General features: G+C 30.7%; 3 protein-coding genes and 1 pseudogene across 3 annotated transcripts; 2 read left to right on the top strand and 2 right to left on the bottom strand.

The window, feature by feature from the left end:
* Positions 1-363: 363 nt before the first annotated feature.
* LOC132950092 (uncharacterized) lies at positions 364-1,627 on the bottom strand. Its single transcript, XM_061021318.1, has 2 exons — positions 1,555-1,627; positions 364-1,430 (listed from the first exon to the last, which is right to left on the bottom strand). The coding sequence occupies exons 1-2, from the start codon at positions 1,625-1,627 to the stop codon at positions 364-366; spliced, it is 1,140 nt and encodes a 379-aa protein (XP_060877301.1).
* A 674-nt stretch (positions 1,628-2,301) lies between these two features.
* Positions 2,302-2,915, bottom strand: LOC132950082 (uncharacterized; annotated as a pseudogene).
* A 9,700-nt stretch (positions 2,916-12,615) lies between these two features.
* On the top strand, positions 12,616-13,723 carry LOC132932484 (uncharacterized). The gene is made up of 3 exons (XM_060998898.1): positions 12,616-12,990; positions 13,185-13,280; positions 13,372-13,723. Exons 1-3 carry the CDS (start codon positions 12,927-12,929, stop codon positions 13,629-13,631), a joined length of 420 nt encoding a protein of 139 aa, XP_060854881.1. The 5' UTR covers positions 12,616-12,926; the 3' UTR covers positions 13,632-13,723.
* An 84-nt stretch (positions 13,724-13,807) lies between these two features.
* On the top strand, positions 13,808-17,957 carry LOC132950074 (zinc finger MYM-type protein 1-like). Its single transcript, XM_061021295.1, has 3 exons — positions 13,808-13,820; positions 13,877-15,985; positions 17,659-17,957. The coding sequence occupies exons 1-3, from the start codon at positions 13,808-13,810 to the stop codon at positions 17,955-17,957; spliced, it is 2,421 nt and encodes an 806-aa protein (XP_060877278.1).
* Positions 17,958-18,441: the final 484 nt, after the last annotated feature.

Below are 18,441 nucleotides of genomic sequence, written 5' to 3'. Positions count from 1 at the left end.
GAAATCTTCGGCAATCACTTTTGAAGCGCACGGGAATTGCTTTTCGACACTTTTCGCGTGTTCTATTAGACAATAGGTAGATAGAAATGAAGCAGGAGTCATTCCGTATGTTACTGTAGTGAGTTGATATGAACGAAGTAATTCCTCAGGACTGAATCTCCAAACAATTCTTTGTAGGTCCCAGTCTTCTATTGCGATTTTGATTTGCCGAAACATTTTCTCTATATCGGAAGTTAAGACAAATTGATGCTTACGGAAGCGAACAAGTATAGAAAATAAATCTTGCTGAACAGTAGGACCGCATTTCAGAACGTCGTTAAGAGAGACACCAGATGCGCTCTTGGCGGAAGCATCGAAAACCACTCAAACCTTTGTCGTTAAACTTGATGCCTTTATTACTGAATGGTGCGGCAGATAGAAGTGTTTCTGCGTTTGAACTGAATTTTCCAGTACTTCAACCATATACCCCATCTTAATATATTCATTCATAAATCGTATGTATTCGTTCTTCAGGTGTTCGTCATACTGCAATCTTTTCTCTACATTTAAGAATCGTGCGATCGCCATAGGTAAGGTTTCGACTATTTCACTGATTGTCTCCTTGATGGGAAGTCGTACAACAAAACGCCCTTCCTCATCACGTATTGTGTATTGCTTAAAATGTTGCACTGTTTCTAGCTCTTCTTGACTTCTCTTATTCGCCCTTGATGTTCGACCATAGCTTGTATCCTCAACGATTCCGAGAACCTTCCAATCCTCCTCTATCGTCTGTCCAATTGACAAAAGTGTTGGTGTTTGACGTTTAGGCAGTTCTCCCGTTACAAGCCATCCAAAGTTACTCTCATAAAGCGTGACTGAACCTATATTCAATGGTATTTTTGTTGTTCCCAAAATGTCGAAGAACGAGCCACCTCCAATAAGTAGGTCAACACTTTGAGGACGGTGAAAGTCTGGATCAGCCAAGTTTGAAGACACAGTACCTGGTATTTTCCATCCATCTGCAGGCTCTGGACAGGACGCTAGATTCCCCACGATATTAGACAATACATAACAAGAAATCTTGATATTAAAATCACTAGTTCTGGATTTGATTTTTAACTCGCTGCACGACCTTGCCTTTAAACGATTGTCTCCAATACCACTTATTGCCAATGAAGACTTCTTACATGCTAGCTGCAGTAAGTTTGCATATCTCTTTGAAACGAAGTTGACTTGAGAGCCACTATCCAAGATGGCTCTGCACTGTCGATGTCCACCATTTTTGTCCTGAACCTTGACTAATGCTGTAGCAAGAAATACGTGTGAATTTTCTGCGGTGGTATTCACTCGTACTGGTGCAGATACTACGACTCCGGAGGTAGATAGCTGCTGACTTAAATCAGGTTGCTTATTATCAAGCTGCTCCTTCTCTGGCATTTGTTGCTGCCTTTCTTAAAACCAATGTAAAATATGCATCGTATTCTTTACGTTCTGCTGATTTTTATGGTGCTTTCGAAAGGGTTTTACGTTACGGGGTTTTGTCTGAAAATGAGCTTTCCTTTGCGGGCGGCGTACCGGTGATATCGGAGTTGCGGTATGCACGCGTTCTGACGGACGTCGGGAACGGCTGTTGTGGTGTTCCGCGCATAATTACGCATAATTTTGGTGTCTGTACCGCCTATAGTCGGTGAACTGTCTGTCAACTAACTGTGTAGTGTAGTCTTAGGCCGTGTTCTCACCAAAAGCAACTGATGACGGCAACGCAACTGCGACGCAACGCGACATGTATTATTAAATTGACGTGTTCTCACAGGTCGCAACAGGACTGGAAAACAACGCAACTGTTTGAAAACTATTTTTGAGCAACTCGACGTGTCAGTCTCTTTTGTCTAGTTGGTAGTGTAAATAGTTCGATTTTTTGAATAATTCAATTATTTGATTATTACCTACTCTGGTTTATAATCAATTTCATATTTTGTTAATAATTTATCTAAAATGGCAAATGAACAAGAAGAAAATATGGCATTCGTACAACTTATAGAAAGTCACCCATGTCTTTATGATGTAACATCATCTAATTACACTCGACAAGACATAAAAGAAAAAGCATGGAACGACATTTCAAAAAAAAACGAACAATTCTAATAAGTAAAATGTTGTCAAAAAATCAAAAACGTAATTACTAATTAATCTCGTATAAACAATGTAGGCACATACAGATACAATATTAAATAGATGTATCATATTATTTGTTAAATAAGTAAAATTAAAAGTAATAATAATCATATAACAAATATGATATAAATATTAAATTAAGTTAAATTAAATTATAGTATTCCATTGATATGGAATAGAACCAGCGGGTGTCATAAAATATTCACATAATTTTTCTCTGTTTTGTTGTGCTTCTGATAACGATCTTACTTGTCTCTCGTGATTTTGTTGAGCCTGAACTTGTCGATTTTCTTGTTGTGTGTCAAATATTTTAGGATGAGAAAATATTCCTTGTTTGATACGAATATAATTATGTAGGACACAGGCAGCTTTTATAATATTATTTATAGTTTCTTCCTTACAACAAATTGGCCCTTCAAATAAACGAAACTTGGATACCAATATACCAAAAGCACACTCGACGCTATTACGGCCTCTAGAAAGTCTATAGTTAAACACCCTTTTTTACTATCCAAACTTCGTTTTGGATAAGGTCTCATTAAATATTTAGTGAGGGGGAAAGCTTCATCGGCGACAAAATAAAATGGAAAATTATTTTCATTATTACTTGAAGGTAAAGGTCTAGGAGGAGGTAATTGTAATATGTCTAAATTTAAAGCACGTCCAAGATTTGAAGTTCGAAATACAGCACCATCACTATTTCTTCCAACTTCACCAACATCTATCGTCGTAAATAATCCATCGGCATCGACACAAGCCATGAGCACAATAGAAAAATACCCTTTATAATTGAAATATGTTGATCCTGTGTTCGGTAAACATTTTATTCGAAAATGTTTACCGTCAATAGCGCCCACACAATTCGGGATATTCCATAGCTCAAAAAATCTGTCAGAAATTTGTAACCATTTTTCTTGTGATGGCGAATCCAAATACTTTGGTTGTAGTACATTCCAAATATTTTCAGTTGTGTTTGAAATAATGGTACTAATTGTTGTAAGTCCTCTCATAAAATGATATGTCATAGCTCTATAACTTTCGCCTGTTGCCTTAAATCTAAAAAAAGTTTAATATATTATTGATAAACTATTTTTTTTTTAAATTTAATGTAAATAAAAAATCTAAAATAAATAAAAAAAGTAATATGATAAATAGTTGTAATATGAATTAAGAATATTGTAACAAAATTTGGAGCACAAATGTTCACATTGTGCGTCCAACTTCACGGACCTCATGTATTGTATAAGTATTTAAATTGTAAAGGTCTTATAAAATTATTTTTTAAATGATTTTAGTTCAAACATGTAAAGAACGATGGAAAAACATAAGAACAGTATTTCTACGTCATTTACGACAAAAAGTACCAAGTGGATCATCGGGTGGCCTTAAAAAAAAATATTATTTAGAAGATGCTATGCAATTTATAATTCCATTTGTTAAAAGTGGTAAGAAACAACAAGGAAATATATCGAAATCATCGGAATTGGAAAAGGACACTAACATGGAAGATATTGAAGAGGAATCAAATGGTGAAATAATAGAATCTGTTAAAGTACCAGGATCATCTGAATTATTCAGTAATCATCGAGATATAGCAGACGATCACGATAAAATAGAACATAGCGCAAAAAAAATTAAAGTAAATAGTAAAATAAGTGATGTTGATAATTTTTTCATGGAATACTTTGAAAGAAAAAAGAAAAAAATGAATGTGCAGATCAAAAATTTTTGTTGAGCTTACTACCGGATATACAACAAATGAACCCCAAACAAAAAAGACAATTCAAAAGGAAAGTTTTGGATGTTATCGGTTGTATTTTAGAGGATCAAGGTTCATTAAATCCATCTAGTAATTTAAGTTCCTCTAGTTATTCTACATTATCAACAGTACCAGAGGCAAGAACTAGTCATTCAAGTTCGTCTAGTTATTCTACATTATCGACAGTACCAGAGGCAAGAACTGATAATACAGGTAATCAATATCAACAATTTGATCCAGCTCAGAGTGGTTTTGAATTTTTTAATATATTATAAAAATATTTTTTTTCCTAATTTGTAAAAAATATGTTATGTTTTGTGAGAGTTTTCACAGTAATTTACATTCTATTTCTATTTTTTTTTTAATTTAATAAAAGATTGTCATTTTATTTTTGTTGATTATTCTAAAAATAAAAAATATAATAAAGTTTAGTTGTATTTAATTTAATTATTACCTTATTGTAATTAGAAGTCTTTCCTCAACAGACACTGCTTTTCTATAGTTGGTATCTTTTTTTTGAATTGAAGTCTTCATTAGTTCTACTAGTTCTTGAAAACTTTCAATACTCATTCTATAAAAACCATGAAATTTAGCTGGGTCTTGGTCTAATTCTCTTGTTAGTATAAATGAACTGTGGTTGACGTTGAGTCAATAATATGGATGAACCCAATTTTTTTTTTTTTGTTTTTTATACCTCAAATACATAAATGCTACAACCATATCCTCATCGGATGAAGACATTTTGATAACTGAATATGCATTGAAGTTGCATTGAAGTTTCATATTAATTTTTTAGATGAGAACAACTGGGCAACTCAACTACAACTAGACTCGAATCTCTATCGCGTTGCCGTCATCAGTTGCTTTTGGTGAGAACACGGCCTTATAGTTCATACAAAGTAAAATTGTGTACATCTTTATAGCTAATATAATTACAAACCTACACTCTACAGTAATTATTATTACATTAAAGTATTCCTATAATTAAAAAATGAGTCAAGATAAAAGAACCAGTAATATTTGGCAATATTTTACTAAAATTGACTCAAATTTTGCAACTTGTGACATAATATGCTTCTCCGGTGGAACAACGACATAAGTGCAAATTTTTGACTTTTTGACATAAGTACGACAACAGTACAATAACATTTCATTTTATCGAATGGAACAATGACATAAGTATAATACCTATTATTGACCGCTAGAAAGCAGTTTCGTCATTGTTGAAAATACCGGTTTTTAATCACATGTCCAATGGAACAATGACGTTGTTATCAGTTGTGTTTCGCCTACCGACCGCGGTGCATTGTTTTTATTTCTACAACGACGTAATTGTTATTTGTGACACTTTTTTGTTTAATCCTGGTGCCACAACGACGTAAGTGAGAGTTACGTCATTTTTCATCTAAAAACACTTAATTTTTCGTCATTATCTAGAGGAACAACGCCGTAAGTATACATTCCGTCATTATTGACTTCAAATTTTTTTTTTTTTTTTTAGTGTAATTGTTCTTTCTGTCATTGTTCACTCAATATTTCTTTGCTTTTTTCCAATCTGCGATTTTGTTTTTATTTTGTAAACTATGTTTTTAGAGTATTATAATGAAACGAACAAAGCTATTAATAGAACTAGCTACTCAAAAGACTGAAATTGAGAAAAATTCTGTATGTAATATTGAAAATTCGCCTAAGAGTAAGTAGCTACCTCATATTTATAGATTAAAACAAACTAAATTGCTTATACCTAGGGTTCGCACATTTGATTAATTTTTTGGTTTTATATAAAATATATTTAAATGCTATGCAAATGTATGCTATATAACCGGGAGAGGCAAAAGTCAATTAACTGATTTACATGAAGGACGATTATTATAAGTAATCGTGTAAAAATTAATTAATTAATTAAAATTATGATGTAATAATATTATTAATTTGAATTATAATAATATTATTATGACTAGGGCTCGGAACTTAATGCACTTAAAAAGTACTAAATATGCAAGCACTTATGCGCTTAAAAAAGTACAAATATGCTCTAAAAATATGCACTTATATTTTATTTTTTAAACATAACATTTTCAAAAAATGCAAAGTATTAAAAATAATACGGATTTTTAATTTTTAATCATAATTTAAACAAAAAACAAAAAAAATAATAATAATTAGATATAATTTTGTTCCTACCTTCAAAAGTGTTACATTGGACCACTAAACTTTTATATTAATATATTATATTAATCAACAGGCCTGATTATGACTATAGCCATTCCCGATTAACCAATAACCATTTTTATTTATTATTTTTTTTTGTTCTTTATGCTTATGCTTATGCTTATTGCTTGTTGCTTTATTCTTATTTAGCTGATTCTCCCGAGATTTTGACTGATGCTCAATATTTGCAGTCCAGTCCATCATCATCTGTAACACCGTGTTGTATCGCCGAACAAAATGAATCACCAATCAAGCTTAAGCTTCGTAGATTGACAAAACAGACGAATTATAAAGTAATAGTTGATGATTCAAAAAATGAGGAAAATCTTTCTGGGGATGACAGTGACAACTATATTCCATCAGTAAGTGAAACATCTTCGGAAAGTGAGAGCACTGACCAGTTGACCGATCTCCAAACAATCGATCTCCCGATAACGGTTTCACCTATCAAAAAAGGAAAAAAGAGATCAAGAAACCCAGAGCAATGGAAAAAAACAAAAGCCAAATTATTGAAGAATTCTGGTAAGAGCTACACTTCTAGAACAGGAAAAACTGTCAACGAAAGGGTTATGGGGCCAAATTGCTCTGACCGGTGTATTCTAAAGTGCTCATCAAAAGTATCTGACGAATACAGGATTGAACTCTTTAATAAATATTGGAGTTTGGCGTCATTACAGCGATAACGGGATTACTTAGCTTCATGTATTGAGCCCCTCCAACTCAAATATCGTCGTATATTTACTTCAGAAACTCCCAGAAGGCAAAACTGTGGATTTTATTTGCTTTTTGAAGGAAATCGAATTCGGGTATGTAAAACCTACATGATTAACACTTTCGGAATAACGGAAAGAATGATTCGCAGTGTCATTCAATCAAGAACTTCTGATTCAGGCATAACTGTAGAAGACAAACGTGGAAAACATGGCAATCATTCGAGAGCTGACCTAGACATAATAAATTCCGTAAAAGAACACATCAACTCCATTCCTAGAGTCGAAAGTCACTACCAAAGAGCCAACACAACAAGAGAATTCGTTGATGGCGGGTTGTGTATTGCTGAAATGCATAGACAGTATGCAAAAGAGCGAGTCGACAATGGAAAAACTGCAGCGAGTTACGATTGCTATGCTCGTATATTTAATACGAAATTTAACATTGGATTTTTCTCTCCCAAAAAAGATCAGTGTGATTTTTGTGAAGGGTTCAACAATGCCACGGCAGAAGAAAAAGCAAAGTTGGAAAACGACTATCAACTACACCAAGATGAAAAAAACTTGAGCCGAACGGAGAAGGATAATGATAAAGAAAAGGCTAAAGAAATGGGATCTAACATTGTCTTAGCTACCTTTGATTTACAAGCAGTTATGCCAGTACCTACTGGGCAGAGTTCTGCATTAAAACAAGAATCCAGCCTCATTGATAAAGTTAAAGCGATTTCAACACATTTTAGAAAAAGTACCACTGCCCATCACAAGCTAATTACTTACCAAACAAATTTAGGGGAAAAGCAACCAAAAAAAATGCTTCAAGATGTTTGAACACGTTGGAACTCAATGTTTTATATGCTACAGCGCTTTGTTGATTTGGAAGTGGCAATTAGAGGAACAATAGGGCTTTTAGACAAAGCCCCAGACAGCTTAAACTCAGATGAGCTGTTAAAGAATTTTGCAAAGTGTTAAGCCCATTTGAAGAAGCAACTAAAGCAATCAGTGGTGAACAGTACATGACAGCTTCATTGACAATTGTCATAGTTCACGGTCTTCAAAATGTCTGTGAACTAATGAAAAAATGTAATTATTCACAAAGAACAAATCGTTTAATTAATAATTTAGTGACTGGTATGAACGACAGACAAAGTTGGGGAAACATTGAAAAGAGTAATACCTTAGGTAAGTGTACTTTTCTGGATCACCGATTTAAAAATGTACCATTTGTAAACAACGTTAGTACGTTGAATACTATAAAAAATGACATCATTGATTCCACAAGTCAATTAATTTCTTTGACCAGACTTGAAATAACTACACCAAATATAGAACCTTCAACATCTTTAGAAAGCGCATCTGGACCTAAAGTAAATACATTTTCAATTTGGGAAACTATTGATACGCAAGTTACTAATATGCAACCGGTTGAAAGAACTTCAAGATCAAGAGCAATTATAGAAGTTCAGCGTTACATGGAAGAAGCATTAGTAAATAGAAATTCTAATCCTTTGATGTGGTGGAAAGAACAAAAACACAATTTTCCATATCTTAGCATTTTGGCGAGAAGAATGTTGTGCTGTTTAAGTTCATCGATACCATGCGAACGTGTATTTTCAAAAGCAGGCTTAATATTATCTGACCGAAGATGTCGTTGAAATTCTAAAAAAGCACAGATGTTGCTGTTTTTAAATCAAAATGGAAGTTATTAGATTATTTAGTTATTTAATTATTTAATTAAGTCATTACTCATTTGTACCTTGTATGTTAATCATTACTCATTATCTAACAAATTGGCAGTTGTTTATATTGCAGTAATATAAATAAATTTTGTTTTTTTGTCTAATAGTAGCTGTCACTGTTATTACTTTATAGTATTATACTATTATATTATTATAGTAGCAGTGATATTTTTCACAAAATCACATATCACATTAATTCATAGTATCAGTATCAGTAGCGCCCCATATATGATAATAAATATCAAAAAATGAAAAAAGTAGCAATCACTGGTATCTCAATATCTGAGTAACAGTCTGTGACAGCTACTTTAGAATCACTGTGAAAAAATCACTGCTACTGCTATTTTATGCCATCACTAGTCTCCTCATGTTCCGTGTAATTATTTTAATTAAACTGTTATAACTAATTTATATTCGTGTACATTATATCTTAAGTTATTACACAACGAAACTAAAGAAACATATTTTACCCCTTATTATAAAGATGGTAATAATGTGACACCTATGAGGGGAAAATTGTAATGCAAATACTTAAATTTAAAAAAAAGGTATTAACCCTTGTATAGTAACGATAATGTACATGTCACTATAGGTAATGATGCGTAAAATGTACGCATATTTGTTTTCAGTTATATAATTACCATATTTTTAGAATTAAACACTTGTTAAATCTTTTACATACATTTTTATTCAGAGTATTCAGTTAGCACCACATCAACAAAATAAAACAAATAAAATAAAATTCAAAACTTTGTTTTGAACTTATTTATACAACTTATAACATAATAGTACATTATGTATAAAACTTCATAATGACAAAATAATAAAAATAAAAACTTCCTGTTTACGTACTTAACTATAAAAAAGATTTTTTTATTAACAATCTACACTTTTTTTTTTTGATGCTCTCCACAACTTGGTCTCTGGCATTCAATGCAGTATGTGGTTGTGAGTCTTCTTTTTTTATAAGAACAATAATCGCAATACTTTCGTGGACTGTGTTGAGGTTTGTCGTTGATTGGTACTTGATTTTCTTCTAACGCGTCTTGGATGTTAGTTCTAAGTTCTCTACTAATTTTTGGAAAACTCAATCTATGTCGTTGCCATTCGTTAGGTAGTTCTTTGTGTTCTTTCTTTACATAAATTGTAATCTAGGCATTGGTTTTTCATCGTTTTTATTTTTATTGTAAAAGTTATGAGTGTAAATAACATACGCGTTGACATAAGCTATATTTAACATATTATAAAAAAAACATAAAGGCCAACGTTTGGTTTTGCGGCTGCAGTTCATATTGTTAGTCATCTGGTCAAATGAATCCACCCCACCTTTGGTAGCATTATAGTTCAACACTATCTCGGGTTTTTTTGTAATTGGATCAATCGATGAATCGTGATGTGCCGATGAAATCAATGTTACAAGTTTACTTTGATTTGGTTTGTAAGAAACAACCGTAAAATCTTCATGAAATAGAAAAAACGATGTATCAGATGTTCTATTTTGAAATTCAATATCAGTGAACTGAGTTGGAAGTTCTCTTTTGTTTTTTTTAATGGTTCCTATAACCGTAAGTTTATCGTCATGTAAAAGTGATAGAATAAGTGGTACATTGCAAAACCAATTGTCGATTGTAAGGTTACGATTAGACCCTTTAATAGATTTAACTAAATTTTAACAAGTCAGCTGCAACTTGTCCGTTTGGTACAGTTCCTTTACCCAAGTATGGAATCGAATCAATGACATACTTAGTTGAATTGTCACACATCATAACCATTTTAATTCCGTATCTTGTGGGTTTTGAAGGGATATACATTCTGAAAGGACATCGTCTTCTAAAGCCGACCAACTGTTCATCAATTGTGACGTAACTATTAGGCTTGTAATTATTTTTACAGTTAATTATCATTAAAATATCCCATTAACTGAAATCGGTGCTATTTTTGTCTCATTTTTACGTTGCAAACGAGTTGTTCGATCATCGAATCTAAGGCAATAAATAAGAAAACAAAATCTTTTCTCCGACATGATTGCACGATATCTATTGCCACAAAACGAACTGTCAAAAAGTAAATTCGTAGTTAAATGATTATTTTTTAATGCTGCAGCTAAAATCAAAAGACCAAACAGAGCATTCAATTCAGATAATTCTTGGTTAGTATAAATAAGTACTAAATTAATTAATTCGTCTGTGAAAAAAAGTTTGAAACACTCTTTGGGAGTATATGCAGATTTTGCTGAATGTGAAGGCCCAGGTCGGATATGAACAATATTTTTTTGTGGAACTTTTCCACTAAAATGATTGCACTCATTTTCCACACAAATCCGTTTTTACCCACAATTTCCGAGGTATTTGAAATGGTTATTATGTTTATTTTGTACAGTTTCTCCATTATTACTATCCGTTTTAGATGTAGAGTTAATTTTTATCTTCCTAGATTTTAATGGAGGTATTGGACGGGTTTCTATCTCTCTAATTACTTCACTAATCTCTTCTTCTGTTTGAAAATTATGTTTATTAGGAACATAGTCCGGATCCTCATCACTATCATCTACAATATCTTCAACTTCCATACCACTTTCTTCACCACTCTCATCTTCGGATAGTTCTCTCAAAATACGAAGAATCGTTGAACTATCAGCCATTGTAATACTAAAAATTGTGTACTAGTTATTGAATTCAAAACAATACTGTATTGGTAACTATACGTAAAATACACATATACTCTTTAGTGCATATAGGTAAACATGCGTATATTTTACATAGTATTATTTACATGTATTACTAACGATGCGTAAAACTTACGTACGGGTTTTCCGTAGACATTATCATACACAGTTGTGGAGGTACTAAATATCAATACAACTATCAACAAATATGCACAACTAACTGATAAAAGCATATCTAGATTCACGAAACGATATAATCAGTATACACAGTGTTACCACATTATAAATATGACGTATGTGTACAATTTACGTATATTACCATTCTAGGGTTAAGAAAATTTATGTTCATTTAGTAAAAGATATTCTAACAAATATCAGTGATGATAATAGCATAAATGATTCAGGTTGACTTTTTTAAAATATACATTAATATTTTTTAATTTAATTGATTTATGTAATATTACCCATGTAATATATTATACTTGCCCACTTATTGTATCCATTAAAATAGATAATGAAGATAAGATGATATGGCTTAAAAACAATACAGAACCTATTCAAACCCTACAAACACATTGGATAGAAACTGTTCAATATCGGATTAAAAAAAAATATAATTTAATGGAGCTTTATCCTGGTATTAAAAGACCTACTGGATATCTTTTGGTTAGTTTTTTAACTACATAATTTTTAACAGTTAAACACAATACAATTGTAACGAACCCAATAATACGCATGATATATTATTGTGATCGTTTCGCTTTCGGCTACATTAGACAACATAAAGACTAGCTAAATATTAGCATGTAGAAATTCGGCTAAATAAATCAAAGTCATATATCCGATTAGAAAACCTATGGGACGAGAAGGCAATGCGACCTTGAACCCGCATTTCAATAGGGTCCTACAACCTCGCCTTAATCATAAATCATTAGACGTGTTACACCATAGTACAGACGAGCACCTTCACGAGAGACAACATAACAACTTTGTCAATTTGGACTTTATGCAGAAGAAATTTAATAAACAACTTAGACTTTTCAACAAGTCTAAATATTTTGTCAAACCTACCTGAGAAATCCTTACCTACAGTCTTGCTGCCTGCAACTTATAAACTAAGCAGTTAACCATAGGCGTGTCTACGGGGGAGGCAGGGTTGACACCGGCCTCCCCAGCGACGTTCTTGGCCTCTTGGATTATAATGGTGAAACCACGAATATAATAGAATATATAGATTATAGTATCTATATATAGTATCTATATCCGTGGCTGAAGCAGTTAGTAATTGATCGATAAGAAATGTTATCAATGTCAATAAAGTTTTCGTCTATAGATGGGTTACGTAATAATCACGGACTATATTATAGTCTATAATCGGTATTTAAATCGTGGTAGTGGTGGTAGTGTGGTGGTAGCAGCTGCTGCACAGTGCACTGTTATCATTTAGTAAATAATAATACAACTAGCTTGCTCCGTACGACCGTACCATAGTATAAGAAATATATAATAATAATATATAATATTATACTATGCTCCGTACATCGTTGAATAATATAATACACGTGTCTCGCGTTCTTGCCTTATATGACAATATTGTTTGAAACACGAAACATATTATTAATAATTTAATTAGTTAGATTATTTAGAATTGTGATTTTAATCTCAAAAAGTTTTTCATTGAGACATTAACCATGAAAAAACGAAAAACCATATCGTTCATATCTGATTATTTCAAAAATAATACGCCAAGTACAAGTAAGTAAAAATATTAAGTATTTTTATCTTTATAAACACCTTAAACTAATTCAATACATTTATTTGATATTTTGTATTTTTACACAAAAAATGTAAATACCTAACAACATAACTGCATCAGTTTATTTAATTTAAATAATAGTACACTGTAAAATTATTGCATTTGTAAGTAATTGTCTGTATTAATCAATTAGGTACACAATCAGATACATATACATTGTTGGAGGAATCCGAGGTAGACAATCCTTTACCTTATTCTAGTGTTTCATCTATTACAACAGATTCAACTGGTAATTGGTATTATTTACTGTTAATGATTAAAATATAGCTACATATAAATATAAGTTCAAATAAATAAATTTTCATGGTATTTATTTTAAGAAAATTCCAACTCTGGTGAAACTGAACCGTCCAAATCTAACTTCCAGTCATTATTACCATGTAATATGGAAACATCGGAAACAGCATCTACTGGTATGAACACATTTTCTATCCTAATGATAGGTAGAAATAATATTATAATAATAATAATTTGTTATTTTGTCTATGTTCTATGTTGGGTTTACTATTTGTGTTCAATGTTTCAAAATTGTTATTATGTATATTGGGTAAATAAATATTGTAATTTTTCACTTTTGTAGTAACCGTTAATCAATAAACTTTATTACTAATTAGTTACATTAGTTATACCTAACTGATAATATTTGTGTTGATCAATGTTGTATATTTATGTTTGTTGATACTTCATATTATTTAAATGTTGTTATTTATATAATAAATTTATTAAGAAAACAAGTTTTAAAATTTTAAACACTTAATGATCAAATCAAGTATAATGTACTAAATTTAAATTGTTTATCTTATTCATGAATTCTAAAAATTTTAGATCCTGATAATCCTGATGATCCTGCTAATTTATTACCGATATCCCAGTTAGAACGTAAAGATAGGGTTGTTCGAGGCCCATTTCAACCCAAACTTAAATTGTATCCACGAACAAAGTTTGGAGACAGATTTCGGTGCTTTAATAAATCTTGGTATGAATTATTCAATTGGCTTGAGTACAGTGTGAAATTAGACAGAGCTTTTTGTTTTCCCTGTCGGATGTTCACTAATTCTTCAGGAATAAATGCTGGCCATACAGATTCTGCAAAAGTTGGATTTAATAATTGGAAATTAGCTACAACTAAATTTAAAGCACACCAAACTTCAAACACTCATTTAAATAGTATAACTTCATTAACAAACTTTTTGCATTTAAAGCCAATAGATACAGTTTTAGATGAAGAGAGAGAACATATACACAGTCAAAAAGAACAGCAAAGATTAAAAAATAGACAAATCATGCAACGCTTAATTGATATAACTCTGTGTATAGGTATTGGTGGACGTTCATTCCGAGGAAAAAATGAAAAGGAAACTAGTTACAATAAAGGTCTGTTCAAAGATATTGTTACACTTTTGGCCAAATATGATCCTCTTCTTAAATCTCACTTAGAATTAGGTCCTAAACACGCGACCTACTGTAGTAATATAATTCAAAATGATCTAATTATATCAATAAGTCAAGTACTAAAAAATCAGTTAAAACATAAAATTGAAAATAAAAAAATATCAATTATTGCTGACGAGACAAGCGATTTAGGACACCACGAACAGCTATCAATAGTTTTAAGGTATTTTGATGATGAGAAAAAATGTCCAGTGGAGCAGTTTGTAGGTATGAAAAGAATAATGTCAACTGATTCGCAGACTATTTTTAATACAATAAGTGATGTTATCAATGACTTTGGTATAAAATGGGAGTCTGTTTTATCAATGTGCTTTGATGGTGCAGCAACAATGTCGGGAAGTGTAAACGGAGTTCAAGCTAAATTCAAAAAGGAAAATGATAAAGCGTTCTTTGTTCATTGCTATGGACATTGTCTCAATTTGATCTTAGTAGATTCAGTTGGGAGAGAAAATAGAATAACTTTTGATTTTTTTGGTAACATTCAGTTGATCTACTCATTTATTGAAGGCAGTTGCACTAGACACGGTATTTTGGAAACAATTGCAAATTCTTTAAACTTAAAACTTAAGACCTTAAAGTCTGTATCAACAACACGGTGGGCCTGCCGTGCAGAAGCAGTTAGTGCTATTAAAGAAAACTATACAGCATTGTTGGTTGCTATAAAAGAAATTTCGGATAGAACAAAGCAGGCTGATGTAAGAGCAAAAGCATTAGGAATATTAAATCAAATGAAAACCTTTGAATTTATATTTGCAATGCTTATGTTAAATCCTATTTTATCCTTAGTTTTAAAAGTAAGTGTGTATCTACAATCTTCAAACATAAATTTATTAACTGCTGTTGAACTTGTTACATCACTGAAACAATCTTTAATGTCATTAAGAAACAATGAAAAAGAATTCCAAGACATTTTTAAAAAAACTGTTCAAATGTGCAACGATAATGATATTTTGATACCCGATTTGAAAAGAAGAAGAGTTTCATCTAAAATTGATGAATCTCATAAAACTCAACATATAATGAAGAATAAAGAAGAAGAAATGAAAATATCAGTGTTTTTTCCAATGTTAGATAGAATGATAAGTGATATAGAAATTAGATTTAATCAAGAGACTATTAATATGATAAAGTGTGTTGCGCGTTTGATAAAACAAGAAGTTACTAATGATGATCTTATAAATTTGTCCAATATATTTGTAGTTGATTTTAATGATTTAGATGCTGAGATTCGATTACTTAAATCAAATTGCTCAATCAGTAAAGACAACATAAATACATGCGATGATTTAATAAAATGGTTGGCTGATTATGGAACTGGAAGAGATATTATATTTCAAAATATATTTAAAATTCTAAAAGAATTTGTGACTATTCCGGTTACAAGCTGTTCCTGTGAAAGAACTTTCTCGAAGTTAAGTTTTATTAAAACAAAACTTAGGAGCACAATGCAGCAAGACCGGTTGGATGCGTTATTAACAATAAGTATTGAACAGGAGTCTGCCTACAATATAAATATTGATGATGTCATTGAACATTTTAAAATACTAAAACCAGTTAATAGGCTAATGGAATTGTAAATTTATTGGATTATATTAGTTGTAATATTTTAATAAATTACTTGTTTAACCAAACTAATAAATAACTGTTTTATGTATATTGTTTATTGTGTAGTAACTGTAATATTAAGATGTATAGAGAAGGTTGATGTACTTACTACCTGTCCTATAGTTGATAAAATATTTATAAAAAAATCTAAGTAGGTAGCACATTAGTTAATAGGCTTTATTTATTAGTTCATAGTTGCAATAGCATATAAGAAACCAATTTTAAGATCAAGAAAATCTTTAATTTGGCGGGGTGAAAAAATTCCAGGTGCTATACATATAATTTTCATACAACAAAAATAAGATACAAATATAGATATATATTATAGATCGCTGTAGTATGTAAAAAATTTAAATTTTATTATAACTGGCCTCCCCAGCCATGGAGGTCTGGACACGCCTATGCAGTTAACTCAATTGCTAGTTTATAACACAATCAGAATTGGAGCAATCTGCTGCTTTTATATCATTTATACCTGTAAGTTTACTTTTTCCAAGTAATTAAAAAAATTAATTATAAATGTGTTAATATGAAACATTGTATTACCTACCTAGGATGTTGGTGAAGTAAGAACTTGACACATTCAAAAAATTGAAAAGGCTTTAAAATGTGTGTTGATATTATAGCAGTATACCGTTATTGTTGATTTATAAGAAATATATGCAGTGGTCAACAATATATATTTCAAATTAGAAACACCTTTAAAAGCTGTAGATATATGTTTTAAAACTTTTTTCTCATTAAATGTACATTATCCTGCAGAAACTGAACAAGTATGGTTGTTCATACAACAATATTTTTATGACATTAGTTTAAATACGATAAAAAAATGTTATCAGTAAGAACGTTGATAAATGATTAAAACAATTTATAATTATATTTTCTATATCAAATACATTTTGTTTTGCTAAACTTAATATATTATTCCTATATTCGGTTTTTTTTTATTACATAAGTTTACACGTTTTTAATTGATATAAAATTTTAAAAAACTTGTTTTGTGTAACTTTATTTTTTTTTTTATCTTTTTATTGTTTTATATATTTAAGTAGGTAAATCAAAAACAATGCCTTCTTGTTTTATAGTAAAGGAGTATTTAATTTAAATTCTAATTTAATAAACCATTTAAATATATTTCACGGTGTTAAATCTATATCTCAATTTAAAGCCTTAATCTAGGCCTAGATGTTTTAGAGTTTTCTCTACTTTTCATTCATACAAAAATTATTTATCTCAACATAAAAATATACCAGTTGTTAACATAATACCTCATAAGTTGCCTATTTCAACAAAAAGTATACCAATAAGTTCGGGTTTAGATATTGTCAGTTCACCTATTTTTAATGAAAGTATTATTTCAAGATCCAACAATAATTCTAACCTATTAACAATTAATAATTTTCTCAATACATTGCATTGTAGTTCAGTGACATAAGCTTCAAAATGGTATAGTAATAGTAAATAACCTAACCCTAACCCAGGAATATAATTCAAGTCTTGTTTAATAATATAAAACAAGTTTAATTATTCATTTTTACCACTTTTAAAAGAAAAAATGCTTGAAATTATAAGATTAAATGATATAGACTCAAATCATATAGAAGAACTGTTACTTGTGTTTGATAAACTTGCTAATCCTTTTTCTAATATAAACACTGAACATCGTCGTTATAAAACGCTTGATGAAATTAGCATTCTTTTTCGACCACGATTAGTAGATATCGGATGCAGATTAAATGATAAAATGAAGAATGGACGTGTTATATTTGAGCCAAAAGTCATTCAAATGTCTTTTATTCCTCTTAGATCTGTTCTTAAAACAGTTCTACAATATTTAAACTTGTTTTAAGTAATTATGGAATTTATGATTCATTTGGAATCTAATTTGTTCTGTATGTTTCATTACCATGTTTACCCCCTGAATATTCTTCCTCCTAAGAAAATATATTTTTGGTATCTTTATTTAAATTAGTTGATAAGCAAGAATTTGGAAACCTTGCTATTTTTTCAGAACTTAAATCAGAATTAATTTTTTAGAGGATACTGGAATAGATATATTATATTATGGTAAGATCAAAATAGTTTTTTTTTTTCATTAGGTTTAATTTTAGGGGACAATTTAGGATTACATTCTAGACTAGGGTTTTCAGAAAGTTTTATGGCAAATTTTCATTGTCGTTTTTGTAAGTCAAATAAATCTGTGCGCCATCATCAGCTAGTACAGATGTATGAGACCCTAAGAAATGAAATAAATTATTCTTCTGATATAGCAATTGACAACCTTAAACTTACTGGAATAAAAGAGTTGTGTGTTTTTAATGAAATACAATCAT

Source organism: Metopolophium dirhodum, chromosome 1 (assembly GCF_019925205.1).
Source record: "Metopolophium dirhodum isolate CAU chromosome 1, ASM1992520v1, whole genome shotgun sequence".
NCBI lineage: Eukaryota > Metazoa > Arthropoda > Insecta > Hemiptera > Aphididae > Metopolophium > Metopolophium dirhodum.
This window is presented reverse-complemented; position numbering and strand designations above follow the sequence as displayed.